This window comes from Neoarius graeffei, chromosome 18 (genome assembly GCF_027579695.1).
Source record: "Neoarius graeffei isolate fNeoGra1 chromosome 18, fNeoGra1.pri, whole genome shotgun sequence".
Classification (NCBI taxonomy): domain Eukaryota; kingdom Metazoa; phylum Chordata; class Actinopteri; order Siluriformes; family Ariidae; genus Neoarius; species Neoarius graeffei.
In genome coordinates, this window is record NC_083586.1 from 49,130,354 (window position 1) to 49,147,289 (window position 16,936).

General features: G+C 39.9%; 1 protein-coding gene across 1 annotated transcript in view; it reads right to left on the reverse strand.

Moving 5' to 3' along the window:
• Positions 1-354: 354 nt before the first annotated feature.
• The window catches only part of rims1b (regulating synaptic membrane exocytosis 1b), a 177,072-nt gene continuing 160,490 nt past the window's right edge, over positions 355-16,936 (reverse strand). The window contains exons 25-30 of the mRNA XM_060898963.1: positions 16,440-16,660; positions 13,395-13,542; positions 5,690-5,796; positions 5,395-5,496; positions 2,352-2,491; positions 355-767 (exon numbers count right to left, since the gene is read on the reverse strand). Coding sequence (XP_060754946.1) covers positions 549-767; positions 2,352-2,491; positions 5,395-5,496; positions 5,690-5,796; positions 13,395-13,542; positions 16,440-16,660 — 937 coding nt within the window. The 3' untranslated portion in view covers positions 355-548. The remainder of the gene's footprint in view (positions 768-2,351; positions 2,492-5,394; positions 5,497-5,689; positions 5,797-13,394; positions 13,543-16,439; positions 16,661-16,936) is intronic.

Below are 16,936 nucleotides of genomic sequence, written 5' to 3' on the forward strand. Positions count from 1 at the left end.
CTACGGATACTAAACCGTAGCCTGGGGTCCTTGATGTTTAGGCACCGATTAAATCCCTTTTGGAATGGCTCTACTTCTTTCAAGGTCATAACCTTTTGACTTTCAACCTTTACCTATACAGGTGTCTCTACAGAGACCCCACAATCTTTTGGTCGGAGGTCGTCATTGTGTTTCTAGGTCAATACATTCTGCTGCTCTGTTAAATGTACATTTCTTTAACAATGATTTAAATCACCCTGCTTTAGTTACTCCAAGTTGTTATTAAATTCTACTGTAGCTCCACAGCCGTGACTAATTTGTGGCTGAAACGATTTCGTCATGGACAAACAAAATGTGCAGAATGTAGAGGCCTTATTTCGTACACGCACAACAGAGGGGGAAAAAATAAACAATACGAACCCAATGTATTCGACAGGAGTGATTGTCATTTTTCGTCAAAGCTTTGTCTTTTGTTCATCGCATTTTTTTTCGCTCTGCCTCTGATTGTGGTCCTGTCAGGTCCTCGGGTGATTCTCTGGAGTGTGGAGTGTGCTTTGTAAATTAGTGCACTAGGATCGAACCCCACCAGGTCCTGAAGAACTGTCCAGAGATGACTGGGAAGCTCGCCTAGTCAGCGACGCTAGCGTGGGGTCTACTAAAGAGGAGGGTGGAAACAGTTTGTACCAGCCAATCACGTTGCTGGCCAGGTCCAGCTCCTCCAATAGGATTTGTGCTACTCCCATGAAAGATTTGTGGTCCATTCGTCCATAATCTCCCCAGACAATGACCTAGGAGGAAGTCAATAATGGATTCGGATGACATGTGGAAATAAAATTCAACTTAAACAATTTGCAGTGGAAATCAGTCAAGTAGCCACTGTACACTCCTATTTTTATCATGACACACAAGGTATACAACTGTGGAGTTGGAACATACCGATGAAAACAGCAACTGAAATTCAGAAGTGGACAGTAACGAAGTACATTTACTTGAGTACTGTACTTAAGTACACTTTCTGAGTATCTGTACTTTACTTGAGTATTTTTTTTGGCAACTTATGACTTTAACTTCACTACATTCGAAAGGCAAATATCGTACTTTTCACTCCACTACATTTCTGTCAAGGTCCTCATTACTCATTACTATGAAGCAGCTTTGAAAGCGGATGTTTTTTCTTTTCTAAAATGTGATGGTTTTTTCGCAGGTGACACTGAGACAGCCGATCAGTAATCACTAGGGTCACGTCACGTCCATAGACTGTATAAAATCAAGATCAGTGATTTCTCAGCAGCATTATTTAACACGATCAGTTGATGGCAGAATGGAAGGAGGCGGTTCTTCTAGAGAACGCACACACACCCATGGCCCATGAACCCATGTTTCAGTTTTCTGAAAGGATGAAAGATTCGTTTTGTTTTAAACGTTTGCTTTGTTTACCTAAAACGAACCACATCACGGCCTACAAAAACTCACTGTCCGACCTGCGGAAGCATATTGAGGGATGTAAACGTTTTATTCCAAGAGAAAGCTTGCAACGAAGTTGTCTGTGCTTTTAGAGCTAGCGATAACGTTGCAATAGCTATGCAGTCTGGTTAGTCAAATGACTTTCTATGGATTTGCCCGCCAAGTTGCTGTAGCCTTGTCCATGGCTAACGTTAACACATAGCTAGTTAACTTGGACACTGTTAGTTAGCATGTAAAAACGGAGTTACGCTAACATGAATAACGTTAACTTATCTGAAGTCCTTTCAGAAATAGGTTTTAGCATAATCTTGCCAAATAAACAAGGTAACAATCTTTCTTTTCTAGTAACGTTAGATACCCAATATGATTTTTAGTTTGAAAACAGTTTGCTAGCATGTCAGGTGGAGCTTCACTGACTAGCTTAACGTTAAACCACCATGTTGCACAGCATGCGTTCATTTTGTGAATTCACAAAATAATCCAGTCGGTTGTTTCGGAGGCATTAGGTTTTGTAAGCATTGTGGCAATAATACAACGATGTGTTGACAGAAAATGTACTTTTAATACTTAAGTATTTTTAAAAGCAAGTACTTCAGTACTTTAACTTAAGTAAAAATTTGACTGGACAAGTTTCACTTGTATTGGAGTAACATTTGACCAGTGGGATCTGTACTTTGACTTAAGTAATGAAGTTGGGTACTTTGTCCGCCTCTGCTGAAATTGAACAATTGGCTAATACCCAACCAAATCACCAATATGACAGTGTTATTCTAACAAATTACACTTGGATCTCCACAAAAATAGATCTGTTGGGTTTTATTCTGCAAGTTGCAACAATAATCCAGTCGGTGCAAACCCTATTTCCACTGAGTTGTGTATTGACATTGAAAGGCAGAACAGTGACCCACCTGTAACACTTTCCCTTGTGGGCTCTCTTCAAACTGCAGGGTTTGCTGGTACAGTGGGTCCAGCGTTTTCCGTGCAATTTTCGTTTTCTTTTTGGCCACATATGCCCCGTTTTCCAGTAGGTACACCTTTACGTACGGAGCTGCGAACAACAAATACACTTTTAAAACACTCTGTCCTCTTAAACTGTTTTGGACATTGCAGTCAGCAGTGTTGTCGTCGAGTCACAAAACCTTGAGTCCAAGTCCAGTCTCGAGTCCCCAGCGTTCAAGTCCAAGTCATTAAAGAAAATTTTGAGTCGAGTCCACTATTGATCTGAGTCAAGTCCGACACAAATGACACAGCTATCACACATGCACATAGGGAAGCCATGGCCAAATGGTTAGAGAAGCAGCTGTGGGACCAAAAGGTTGCTGGTTTAATTCCCTGGACCAGCAAGAATGGCTGAAGTGTTCTTGAGCAAGGCACCTAACCCCAACTGCTCCCCAGTATTTGCTCTGGGTATGTTGTACGTCACTCTGGCTAACAGTGTCCGCTAAATGCCATGAACATAATGTAACACTCTCTAAAACACATTGATAGCTTTGAGTAGTGTGAAGATGTACGTCCTATACCATAGCCAACAATAAATTCATAAAAATATGTCTTCTCTCAGGAATATTTAGGAAAAGGCTGGTGGCACTAATGTTAAGCATCCATGTCAAAAACAACATTCTCACAAACGTGCTTTATTGTAACAAATGAACTTGTGTATGTTTCAAAAACATAGCTATGTTACACAAACATAATGCATCTAAAAAAAAAAATCTGAGTCCTCATTTCCAATTTATGAGTCTGAATGCAGTTAATGCACGAGTTTGAGTTCGAGTCCAAGTCCAAGTCATCAGTGCTCAAGTCCAAGTCAAGTCACGAGTCCTTAAAATTAGGGCACGAGGTCAGACCCGAGTCCGAGTCCTGGACTCAAGTACTACAAGCCTGGCAGTCAGTGATGCATTCAAATTTTCATTTTGTTTTTCTGAACTCCCTTGTAGTTCCTAGTTTGGCACAGACTCCACAGTTGACTCACTATTAGTGCCAGAGTTGAAATAAATAGCAATCCAGAATAGCAATGAAATAAGGAAAAATGTACAGTGATGCTTAAAAGTTTGTGAACCCTTTCGAATTTTCTATATTTCTGCATATATATGACCTAAAACATCATCAGATTTTCACACAAGTCCTAAAAGTAGATAAAGAGAACCCAGTTAAACAAATGAGACAAAAATATTATACTTGGTCATTTATTTATTGAGGAAAATGATCCAATATTACATATCTGTGAGTGGCAAAAGTATGTGAACATTTGCTTTCAGTATCTGGTGTGACCCCCTTGTGCAGCAATAACCGCAACTAAATGTTTCTGGTAACTGTTGATCAGTTACCAGAAACCCTGCCATGCACACCATTGTTGTTCAGTGTACTCATGAACATTAGCCAATGTGAGAGAGGCCTTCAGTTGCTTAGAAGTTACCCTGGGGTCCTTTGTGACCTTGCCGACTATTACACACCTTGCTCTTGGAGTGATCTTTGTTGGTCGACCACTCCTGGGGAGGGTAACAATGGACTTGAATTTCCTCCATCTGTACACAATCTGTCTGACTGATTGGTGGAGTCCAAACTCTTTAGAGATGGTTTTGTAACATTTCCCAGCCTGATGAGCATCAACAATGCTTTTTCTGAGGTCCTCAGAAATCTCCTTTGTTCGTGCCATGATACACTTCCACAAACATGTGTTGTGAAGATCAGACTTTGATAGATCCCTGTTCTTTAAATAAAACAGGGTGCCCACTCACACCTGATTGTCATCCCATTGATTGAAAACACCTGACTCTAATTTCACCTTCAAATTAACTGCTAATCCTAAAGGTTCACATACTTTTGCCGCTCACAGATATGTAATATTGGATCATTTTCCTCAATAAATAAATGACCAAGTATAATATTTTTGTCTCATTTGTTTAACTGGGTTCTCTTTATCTACTTTTAGGACTTGTGTGAAAATCTGATGATGCTTTAGTCCATATTTATGCAGAAATATAGAAAATTCTAAAGGGTTCACAAACGTTCAAGCACCACTGTATATATTATAATCAGCTATGGTGAACAATAGCCACAAGAGGTATGACTAGGTCATGAACTAACATGGGTGACAAAGCACTATAATAGTAAAACAAAAGGGCCAATCAGTGGTTCACGGCAACCAAGAAGTTCTGCCTATGAGATCACAGTACGGAAAGCAAATAGTGATGAACACGAGTTTTGAAAGACCGAAAGCTATCGTCACTAATCTCTACAACTATGCTATCTGGGATTCTGTTCCAAATATGGACCGCAGTGTGGATGAAGGTCCTGCCTGTGGAGTAGGTTCTTGAGATTGGTTCAGTGCATGCATGACTTGGCATAGATAGGCTAGCGTGAGTTGCACGTCTGATCACATACAGCTGAGGAGCTATCCTCTACAGGTCTGGTGGGCATGAGCTAGCGGGCATCTTGTAGATCACAGCAGTAGCAGCCGCCAGACGTCTATGATGTGGGCGGAGGTTTCACCATCATACTTCCTCCCACACCCTCCGTTCTTCTGATGCCAAACTCCTATCCATACCTCTCAGGACCAAACACCGGACTTGGGATGACAGAGCCTTCTTTATTGCTGCCCCTTACCTCTGGAACTACCTCCCCAAACACATTCGTGACTGCACTGACCTATTTAGTTTCAAATCATCTTTAAAAACTCTTCAGAACTGCATATAATCTATAATACAATTTGGACTTATGTTTTATATGTTTTCCTGCATTGTTTATTTTATTGTATTAACCTGCCTTGACCTTGTAAGGAGTCTTTGAGTACTTAGAAAAGCGCTCTGTAAATAAAATGTATTATTATTATTATTATTATTATTATTAAAAACATTTGACTGTTGACTGTATGTTTATAATGATAAACGACTTTACGTTTCTTCCTTCATAAACACATCAGTGACCAGTACAGCATTTCACAGGACTGACCCGGAAGAGACTTGGATCCTGGTTTCTGGATGAGGCCACGGGCTCGGATCACCTCCACCTCCAGCTTTCCCTTCTTGTTCACCATGCCAATCTGGATGTCTCCTGTACAGTGTGTAAAACAGCGATTCTTGAGAAAAGACTTGTGAAAAAAATGCTTTATTTTGAAAATAGTGATCAAGATGGAACCAATTCTAAACTATGCCAACCCTGACAGTTAAAAACTGGTTTCGGTAAAATATCAACAGATTTGAGAATCAATAGGAAAGAGGAAAACGTATACCGTAATGCCACTCACCGATAGCAGGAGTGGCCAGAGTTTGTCGGCCCACGAGCTGGGCAGGACCCAGTCCATCTAGGAAGTCACTGAACTGAGTGTCCACCCTCACGGCTGGGAAGATGGGACTGAAAACGAGACAGTAATAGAGAGCTCTGCAGGCAGAGTATGCTTACAAATCCTGTTATACCACAGCCGTGTTGAATCCTCGCATCAGAATGAGTTAATTAAATTTTTTTTTCGAATAGTGCAGCTCTGATAGTAACGCTGGCTGTTATGCACAAATATGTTTTAGTTTCTATAGAAACAACTCATTCAGAAAAATGTGTGATGTACTCCATAATGTAAGGTTGATAATAATAATAATAATAATAATAATAATAAACAGATTAAAACAAAACAAAACAAGAGAAGCAAAGAAATGCTTCGAATCATTGTGATAATAGCATTTTATTTAACGAGGTGTTTATCTGACTGTAATGGAAGGAGTCTGTGGTGTCAGCATGTTGTAAAAGTCAGTACGTTTCAGGACGTTTTCTACCACAGGAAAGTCAGAAAAAGAGGAATTTGTGCTTCCTGTTTTCTCAGTAACATGATGTACTTTTGTCTTATTAGCGTCAAAAAAAAGAAGAAAAGAGCGGCTTGTTTATATCTTCCACATTATACATAACGGTCTTGTGAATGTTTCATGAAATTACAACCCCAACTCCAAAAAAGTTGGGACACTGTGTAAAACATAGATAAAAACACAATGTGAAGATTTGCAAATCATGGAAACCCTATATTTCACTGAAAATAGTACAAAGACAACGTATTAAATGTTGGAACTAAGAATTTTTATTGTTTTTTGAAAAATATATGCTCATTTTGAATTTGATGTCAGCAACACGTTTCAGAAAAGTTGAGACAGGGGCAACAAAAGACTGAAAAAGTTGTATAATGCTAAAAAAAATTGGTTAACTGGAAACAGGTCAGTAACATAATAGGGTATTCCTGGGTTTCACATGACATCACATCCGCCTCATTAGTTATTCAAAACTTTATCTGGTGGTCGACCAAAGCTCAGCTGACAAAGCGTTTGTATGGAGAAGGTGCACTGCTCGCATGAAAAACGCCTTACGCTTGCGTTGTTTTAGGTTGTTTGAATCGAGCAAACCGTGAAACTGATAAAAGTTTCTTCAGGGTTCGCCGTGAACTAATAAAAAAGGGTGAACGAACACAGGATTTCACAAACAGACATCGAGAAAGGTGGCTTTTGAACCTCTCAGTGAAATCGAAGGGGGCCGAGTCGAAGCATGCTCGAGTTTGCAGTGATGACTTGGTGAAAGGTTTGTATCCCTCTCAGCTATGACCTTAGTGTTTTCCGAGTACTTTTCTTGCTATGTGTCGTTATTTTACGGTACTTTTTTAGTCACGAAGCGCTAAAGTCCCCAGCTGTTTCTTTGTTTCCTCCTCACAAAGTCCATATGCATGAAGGAATGCTTTTCAATTAACACGTGTGTCTTGTCAGAAGGTAATTAGTGTACAAGCCCGATTCCAAAAAGGTTGGGACAAAGTACAAATTGTAAATAAAAACAGAATGCAATAATTTACAAATCTCAAAAACTGATATTGTATTCACAATAGAACATAGACAACATATCAAATGTCGAAAGTGAGACATTTTGAAATTTCATGCCAAATATTGCCTCTTTTGAAATTTCATGACAGCAACACATCTCAAAAAAGTTGGGACAGGGGCAATAAGAGGCTGGAAAAGTTAAAGGTACAAAAAAGGAACAGCTGGAGGACCAAATTGCAACTCATTAGATCAATTAGCAATAGGTCATTAACATGACTGGGTATAAAAAGAGCATCTTGGAGTGGCAGCAGCTCTCAGAAGTTAAGATGGGAAGAGGATCACCAATCCCCCTAATTCTGCGCCGACAAATAGTGGAGCAATATCAGAAAGGAGTTCGACAGTGTAAAATTGCAAAGAGTTTGAACATATCATCATCTACAGTGCATAATATCATCAAAAGATTCAGAGAATCTGGAAGAATCTCTGTGCGTAAGGGTCAAGGCCGGAAAACCATACTGGGTGCCCGTGATCTTCGGGCCCTTAGACGGCACTGCATCACATACAGGCATGTTTCTGTATTGGAAATCACAAAATGGGCTCAGGAATATTTCCAGAGAACATTATCTGTGAACACAATTCACCGTGCCATCCGCCGTTGCCAGCTAAAACTCTATAGTTCAAAGAAGAAGCCGTATCTAAACATGATCCAGAAGCGTAGACGTCTTCTCTGGGCCAAGGCTCATTTAAAATGGACTGTGGCAAAGTGGAATACTGTTCTGTGGTCAGACGAATCAAAATTTGAAGTTCTTTATGGAAATCAGGGACGTTGTGTCATTCGGACTAAAGAGGAGAAGGACAACCCAAGTTGTTATCAGCGCTCAGTTCAGAAGCCTGCATCTCTGATGGTATGGGGTTGCATTAGTGTGTGTGGCATGGGCAGCTTACACATCTGGAAAGACACCATCAATGCTGAAAGGCATATCCAGGTTCTAGAGCAACATATGCTCCCATCCAGACGACGTCTCTTTCAGGGAAGACCTTGCATTTTCCAACATGACAATGCCAAACCACATACTGCATCAATTACAGCATCACGGCTGCGTAGAAGAAGGGTCCGGGTACTGAACTGGCCAGTCTGCAGTCCAGATCTTTCACCCATAGAAAACATTTGGCGCATCATAAAACGGAAGATACGACAAAAAAGACCTAAGACAGTTGAGCAACTAGAATCCTACATTAGACAAGAATGGGTTAACATTCCTCTCCCTAAACTTGAGCAACTTGTCTCCTCAGTCCCCAGACGTTTACAGACTGTTGTAAAGAGAAAAGGGGATGTCTCACAGTGGTAAACATGGCCTTGTCCCAACTTTTTTGAGATGTGTTCTTGTCATGAAATTTAAAATCACCTAATTTTTCTCTTTAAATGATACATTTTCTCAGTTTAAACATTTGATATGTCATCTATGTTCTATTCTGAATAAAATATGGAATTTTGAAACTTCCACATCATTGCATTCCGTTTTATTTACAATTTGTACTTTGTCCCAACTTTTTTGGAATCGGGGTTGTACGAGTTTCTTACCTTCTTAATGCGTTTGAGATCAAACAGTAAATAATAAATAATAAAAATACAGTAAATAGCCCTATTCAACATCATAACTGTAGTAATCCATATTATGTCAAAAACCGCTCAACTTTTGCATTGCGATCATTGTACAAGTATTACAAGTTTTTTTTTCCTTCTTCTCTTTTTTCCTCCTTTCTTTCTGGTTCTGTTTTTGGTTTATCTTTCCTGCTTTTTATCTTTTTTGTCATTACTCTTCTATTTGCATTACCTCTGTTGTTCTAATTTTTTTTTTTAAAATCACCTTATTTCTTATATGGTCTGTCACTCCTGTAGCCTGAGGGGAGGGGAGGGATAAAGAAAGGGAGAGAGGAAGGGAAAGGGAAAAAAGTGTGTGTGTGTGTGTGTGTGTGTGTGTGTGTGTGTGTGTGTGTGTGTGTGTGTGTGTGTGTGGATAAACAGTGGTTCCATGTGTGTTCCATATGTTGTTTCATAGTTTCGGCGTCTTCAGTATTCTTCTGCAGTGTAGAAAATAGTAATACACAAAAAGCTATGAATGAGTAGGGGTGTATAAACTTTTGACTGCTACGTCGTATAAACTACAAATCACTAATACTGTATAAATCACTCAAGGATTTAATTTGCCCTTTAAAAATCTACAGTGCTCAGCGTAAATGAGTCCACCCCCACATTTTAAACAAGATCTCAATAAACACAAACAATTTCCAAAATGTTGACAAGGCAAAGTTTAATATAACATCTGTTTAACTTATAACGTGAATGTAAGGTTAATAATATAACTTAGATTACACATTTTTTCAGTTTTACTCAAATTAGGGTGGTGCAAAAATGAGTACACCCCACAACAAAAACTACTACATCTAGTACTTTGTATGGCCTCCATGATTTTTAATGACGGCACCAAGTCTTCTAGGCATGGAATGAACAAGTTGGAGACATTTTGCAACATCAATCTTTTTCCATTCTTCAACAACGACCTCTTTTAGTGACTGGATGCTGGATGGAGAGTGATGCTCAACTTGTCTCTTCAGAATTCCCCATAGGTGTTCGATTGGGTTCAGATCAGGAGACGTACTCGGCCACTGAATCACTTTCACCCTGTTCTTCTTCAGAAATCCAACAGTGGCCTTAGATGTGTGTTTAGTCATGTTGGAAAAGTGCACGACGACCAAGAGCATGGAGTGATGGTAGCATCTTCTCTTTCAGTACAGAGCAATATGTCTGTGAATTCATGATGCCGTCAGTGAAATGCAGCTCCCCGACACCAGCAGCACTCATGCAGCCCCACATAAGGACACTGCCACCACCATGTTTCACTGTAGGCACCAGGCATTTTTCTTCGTATTCCTCACCTTTGCGACGCCATACAGTTTTGAAGCCGTCAGTTCCAAAAACATTTATCTTGGTCTCATCACTCCAGAGTATAGAGTCCCAGTAGTCTTCATCTTTGTCAGCATGGACCCTGACAAACTCTAGGCGGGCTTTTTTGTGCCTGGACTTTAGGAGAGGCTTCTTTCGTAGACAGCATCCATGCATGCCATTCCTCTGCAGCGTACGCCGTATTGTGTCAAGGCAAATAGTCACCCCAGTTTGGCTTTCTATTTCTTTAGATGACTGTAGTGAACTTGCATGCTGATTTTCTTCAACCCTTCTCATCAGAAGACGCTCCGGTCAAGGTGTTAACTTCCGTGGATGACCTGGACGTCTCTGTGAGATGGTTGCAGTTCCATCTTTCTTAAATTTTTGTACCACTTTTGCTACAGTATTCTGACTGATAAGTAAAGCTTTGCTGATCTTCTTGTAGCCTTCACCTTTGTGGTGGAAAGAAATTATTTTCTTTGGGGAATTCTGAAGAGACAAGTTGAGCATCACTCTCCATCCAGCATCCAGTCACTAAAAGAGGTCGTTGTTGAAGAATGGAAAAAGATTGATGTTGCAAAATGTCACCAACTTGTTCATTCCATGCCTAGAAGACTCGGTGCTGTCATTAAAAATCATGGAGGCCAGACAAAGTACTAGATGTAGTAGTTTTTGTTGTGGGGTGTACTCATTTTTGCACCACCCTAATTTGAGTAAAACTGAAAAAATGTGTAATCTAAGTTATATTATTAACCTTACATTCACGTTATAAGTTAAACAGATGTTATATTAAACTTTGTCTTGTCAACATTTTGGAAACTGTTTGTGTTCATTGAGATATTGTTTAAAATGTTACTTTTCAAAGGGGGTGCACTCATTTATGCTGAGCACTGTACCTCTCCCCTTGGTTCATTACATATCTTGTATTCACTGTCTATATACTACTGTATTTGTCTATTGTCTTTTTTTTGTTATATTGTACAGCCTTTGTGTCAGTAAAATAAAATATAATAATAATAATAATAACAACAACAACAACAATAATAATAATAAAAGACCTGCTCAACTAAAGCCCGGAGCACACAGGCAATTTTCCGTTGCTTGGTTGTGCAACTTTTTGACGCAAGCGAAAAATTGCTTCGTGTGCAGATATTTGCGACGGCGATTTTTTGTTACTTGCGACAGATCACAGGTATCAAACATGCTTGATATTCTGCGACAAAAAAAATCGCCAGTCGCTGACTTGTTGCAGAGATATCGCCACATGTGCGTGTCTTTGTGATAACAAAGCGATCACCTCTAAAGGCTAAGCCAATCCCTGCCATGATTTCCACGTGACTTGCATCCCCCCCAAATCGCCCACTGGTCGCAGATAACGCGCACACGCAGCTACCCGAGAAGGGAAACTTGCGTCCGAAAATCGTAATACGCTTGCGACGAGAAGTCACCCATGTGCGCCGGGCTTAAGTAAAGAGAAATGACGTCCATCATCACTTTAAGACATGAAGTGTCTTTTAATTCACAAAATTGAAAAAAAAAGTGCACTGATTTTGAAGATGCGTCCATACTTTTGACTGGCACCATATACAACCCTGGTTCCAAAAAAGTTGGGACAAAGTACAAATTGTAAATAAAAATGGAATGCAATGATGTGGAAGTTTCAAAATTCCATATTTTATTCAGAATAGAACATAGATGACATATCAAATGTTTAAACTGAGAAAATGTATCATTTAAAGAGAAAAATTAGGTGATTTTAAATTTCATGACAAGAACACATCTCAAAAAAGTTGGGACAAGGCCATGTTTCCCACTGTGAGACATCCCCTTTTCTCTTTACAACAGTCTGTAAACGTCTGGGGACTGAGGAGACAAGTTGCTCAAGTTTAGGGATAGGAATGTTAACCCATTCTTGTCTAATGTAGGATTCTAGTTGCTCAACTGTCTTAGGTCTTTTTTGTCGTATCTTCCGTTTTATGATGCGCCAAATGTTTTCTATGGGTGAAAGATCTGGACTGCAGGCTGGCCAGTTCAGTACCCGGACCCTTCTTCTACACAGCCATGATGCTGTAATTGATGCAGTATGTGGTTTGGCATTGTCATGTTGGAAAATGCAAGGTCTTCCCTGAAAGAGACGTCGTCTGGATGGGAGCATATGTTGCTCTAGAACCTGGATATACCTTTCAGCATTGATGGTGTCTTTCCAGATGTGTAAGCTGCCCATGCCACACACACTAATGCAACCCCATACCATCAGAGATGCAGGCTTCTGAACTGAGCGCTGATAACAACTTGGGTCATCCTTCTCCTCTTTAGTCCGAATGACACGGCGTCCCTGATTTCCATAAAGAACTTCAAATTTTGATTCGTCTGACCACAGAACAGTTTTCCACTTTGCCACAGTCCATTTTAAATGAGCCTTGGCCCAGAGAAGACGTCTGCGCTTCTGGATCGTGTTTAGATACGGCTTCTTCTTTGAACTATAGAGTTTTAGCTGGCAATGGCGGATGGCACGGTGAATTGTGTTCACAGATAATGTTCTCTGGAAATATTCCTGAGCCCATTTTGTGATTTCCAATACAGAAGCATGCCTGTACGTGATGCAGTGCTGTCTAAGGGCCCGAAGATCACGGGCACCCAGTATGGTTTTCCGGCCTTGACCCTTACGCACAGAGATTCTTCCAGATTCTCTGAATCTTTTGATGATATTATGCACTGTAGATGATGATATGTTCAAACTCTTTGCAATTTTACACTGTCAAACTCCTTTCTGATATTGCTCCACTATTTGTCGGTGCAGAATTAGGGGGATTGGTGATCCTCTTCCCATCTTTACTTCTGAGAGCCGCTGCCACTCCAAGATGCTCTTTTTATACCCAGTCATGTTCATGACCTATTGCTAATTGATCTAATGAGTTGCAGTTTGGTCCTCCAGCTGTTCCTTTTTTGTACCTTTAACTTTTCCAGCCTCTTATTGCCCCGTCCCAACTTTTTTGAGATGTGTTGCTGTCATGAAATTACAAATGAGCCAATATTTGGCAGGAAATTTCAAAATGTCTCACTTTCAACATTTGATATGTTGTCTATGTTCTATTGTGAATGCAATATCAGTTTTTGAGATTTGTAAATTATTGCATTCCGTTCTTATTTACAATTTGTACTTTGTCCCAACTTTTTTGGAATCGGGGTTATATCTGAAAGTAGTAGAAAAGATGGCTCACCTTCCCTCGGAGTTGTAGCTGGCCATGCTGCCGTTGTTGGACTCGCGACTCGGCTGTCGACTCATATTGTGCTGCAGCTCGACGGCCATGCCTGTCTCCTGGCTCCGCTGTATTGTCCCACCTCCCTTTGACTTTTTATTGGACGCCTCTGGAAACAGACAGTACAATCCAGTAAAAGGAAATGTGAAAACAGGCCTCTTGATTTTGCAGCAAATTAGTACAGAAAGCTAATTTTACCTCAGTAACGAAATGCTAATCTTTACTGAAATGGAATGGCAGCCATTTATTTGCTTTTGATAGCACATCTGGGGTAACCTTTTGGCAGGTGTAATTTTATAAAACTGCTTAATCAATCATTCACAAACGTCGACTCAACTAGCTTCATAATAATAAGATAAAAAAAAAACCACAATTTTTGATATAGCGTTTGAAGCTGTGAAAGTAATCTCAGCAGCAGTTTTGTTTTTAATTGAAATGTTAGCCAGGAGCGCTGAGCTAACTGCTTGTTTTTCACTCCACAGAAATAAAAGGCTCCATCTCCTTCGCCGGAGTCTTTGTACTTCAAAATGTCAGAAGAGAGTGGAGTGTTGCTCCAGGCCTAAGAGGTCTCTAATGTGCTTGTACAGTGTCCTCCATGATTATTGGCGGCCCTTGTAAAGATGAGTAAAAAGGGTTAAAAAAAAAATCCACGTTTTGGTGACGTCACTTCATCGCACACTGGAAAAATGAGAAAAATCCAACCTTCAATTGCAATACATTTATTCAGAGAAAAACAAATGACTCATCAAGAAATAATTATTAAACACACACACATACACACACTTGGAACCCCTGTATTTACAGTATTTTCCGGACTATAAGTCACACTTTTTTTCATAGTTTGGCTAGGGGTGCGACTTATACTCCGGAGCGACTTATATGTGAAATTATTAACACATTATTATATAATTTCACATGTTCATTATTTTCACACTGACAACCGCAAGAGGGAGCTCTAGGCTTGTGTACCTGTACCTGCTACTTCTGGACCACTGAAAATTTAAAATTTCAACATTACCGTTGGGCGGCACAGTGGTGTAGTGGTTAGCGCGGTCACCTCACAGCAAGAAGGTCCGGGTTCGAGCCCCGTGGCCGGCGAGGGCCTTTCTGTGCGGAGTTTGCATGTTCTCCCCGTGTCCGCGTGGGTTTCCTCCGGGTGCTCCGGTTTCCCCCACAGTCCAAAGACATGCAGGTTAGGTTAATTGGTGACTCTAAATTGACCGTAGGTGTGAATGTGAGTGTGAATGGTTGTCTGTGTCTATGTGTCAGCCCTGTGATGACCTGGCGACTTGTCCAGGGTGTACCCCGCCTTTCGCCCGTAGTCAGCTGGGATAGGCTCCAGCTTGCCTGCGACCCTGTAGAACAGGATAAAGCGGCTAGAGATAATGAAATGAGATGAGATAATTATTTCTCAATGAGGGATTTGTTTTCTCTGAATAAATGTATTTCAATTAAAGGTTGGATTTTTCTCATTTTTCATGGTGAGATGACACAACATCACCAAAAGGTGGATTTTTTCAAACGTTTTTACTTATCTTTATAAGGGGTGCCAATAATTATGGAGAGCATTGTGTCTCAGCTTCAAAGTGAACAAGTGCAGCGGGGCAAACGCTAGCCTCTGAACCTCAGGCCCTGCATGAACGGCCGTCTTACAGTGAATAACACTGAGTCACTCCTGACTTTTAAAGGGCAAAGAAATGGCCATGGGTGTTTTTATTAAACAGAACTTTGTTCAAGTTTGATTGAAGTACAAATTTTTTGTGGGATACGAAACAGGAAGACCAGGAGGCTAAACATTTAACAGTTATTCCACAAAATCGAGTCGTACATGAGCTGATAGCCGACGAGGCGCGAAGAGCCGAGTAGGCTATAAGCCATGTACGACGAGATTGAGTGGAATAACGGTTTTATTCTATCCACAGTCACTGGATTTTGAGAAAGAGAGCATTTTTATTTTTTGCAAATTCGATAAATAAAAACTTTTTATACAAAACGTCCGACAAAATAATTTCTGCTTAGAATGTAAACAAACCGGCGAAACGACAGGAGCAATTTGTGAAAAATGCGATAATAATAATTCTCGAAAAATAAAAAATGATACGTTCTTACCATCAAATACTTTTATTCCATATTTTATTGCTTTTTTTTGGTATTTTTTGGGGTTTTGTTTTCGAGTAGAGTTTTTATTTCGTCCTCGGTTGGTTCAGCAACATGCTCCGCCATTTTGTTTTTCTCTACTCACGGTATATGAGCTGATATCCTAGTAGTAGAGTAGCCAATCAGAGCACACAATTGCTCATATCCACTGAATGTGGCTAGAATAATTACAAATATCTGAGAACTGACTCATACCAGTATTTCTTGAAGAATATACAGACTATGATTTGAGGCTTATAAATGCAAAGAATAGTTTATCAGATTGATGCGACATTTCAACATTCGTTTATTGAGTTCTCAAATCTGATCAGTCAGAAGGTGATTCACTTTCTCTAACAGCAGCTGGGACAGTCGTTCCAGCTGCAAGATTTATATTAATGAGTGTGCGTTAACATGTTATTGTTTTTATCGTTACTCATTTCACATGGTCTTGTCTGGTCCATAGGTGTTGGTGATATTATCAAAATATATCACTATTCTCGAAGAAATTTCAATGACACACAGTGCACACAAACTATGAGATGAATAAAAATAAATTAGTTAATTATTAATAAATGAATTTCTGGTTTTTTTATTACATGATAAAAAAAATCACAAATGGGTTTATTAATCAACACATTTATAATCCAGAAAAAAATAATGAAAGTTAAAAGTAATTATTTTAAAAAATTTAAATTTATATAACAACATACTTATCCAAGATATCTCAGAAAAGCATATTATGAAATCATTTATTACAGTACTGATGTTATATTGTTATATTGCCCAGTCTTAGTGGCCAACACACATAATCTAAGACTAATACAGAGTAACTGCTCACTGGAGGTAAAGCTGATGAAAAGGTCTGACCTGTCTGGCTGATCTGGGAGGTGCTGCGGCTACGCCTGTTCCCCACAATGGCTACAAAGCGGGCATTGAGGCTGGCACGACGCTTCTTGCTGCTGCTGCTGCCCACCGTGCCGAGCGCTGTGTCCGACTGGCTGCCGTCTGTACGCTCCGGTGTGTTGATTTCACCGCTCACACTCGTGCTCTTTAACATGCTGCGGCCCGCCGAGGCCCGAACCTGCCGACTGGAACAGAGAGCGAAAAGTCCCAAGGCCAAACTCTCAACACTCATATCCTGTTTACTCCGTCATCACATGAATATAAATGAGTGTATTTCATTCAGTAACTCACTGGTTAAGAAGATGTGCTGCTTATTGTCACACTCACGTTTGTATTTTTTAATAAAAGCATCTGACAAATGATCAGTAAAATCTTTTTCATATTTATTAGAGGAATTGAGCCAAGCACATAAAGTTTCATGTTGGACCAAAAAAAAAAAAAAACCAGCAACAACACAAAAA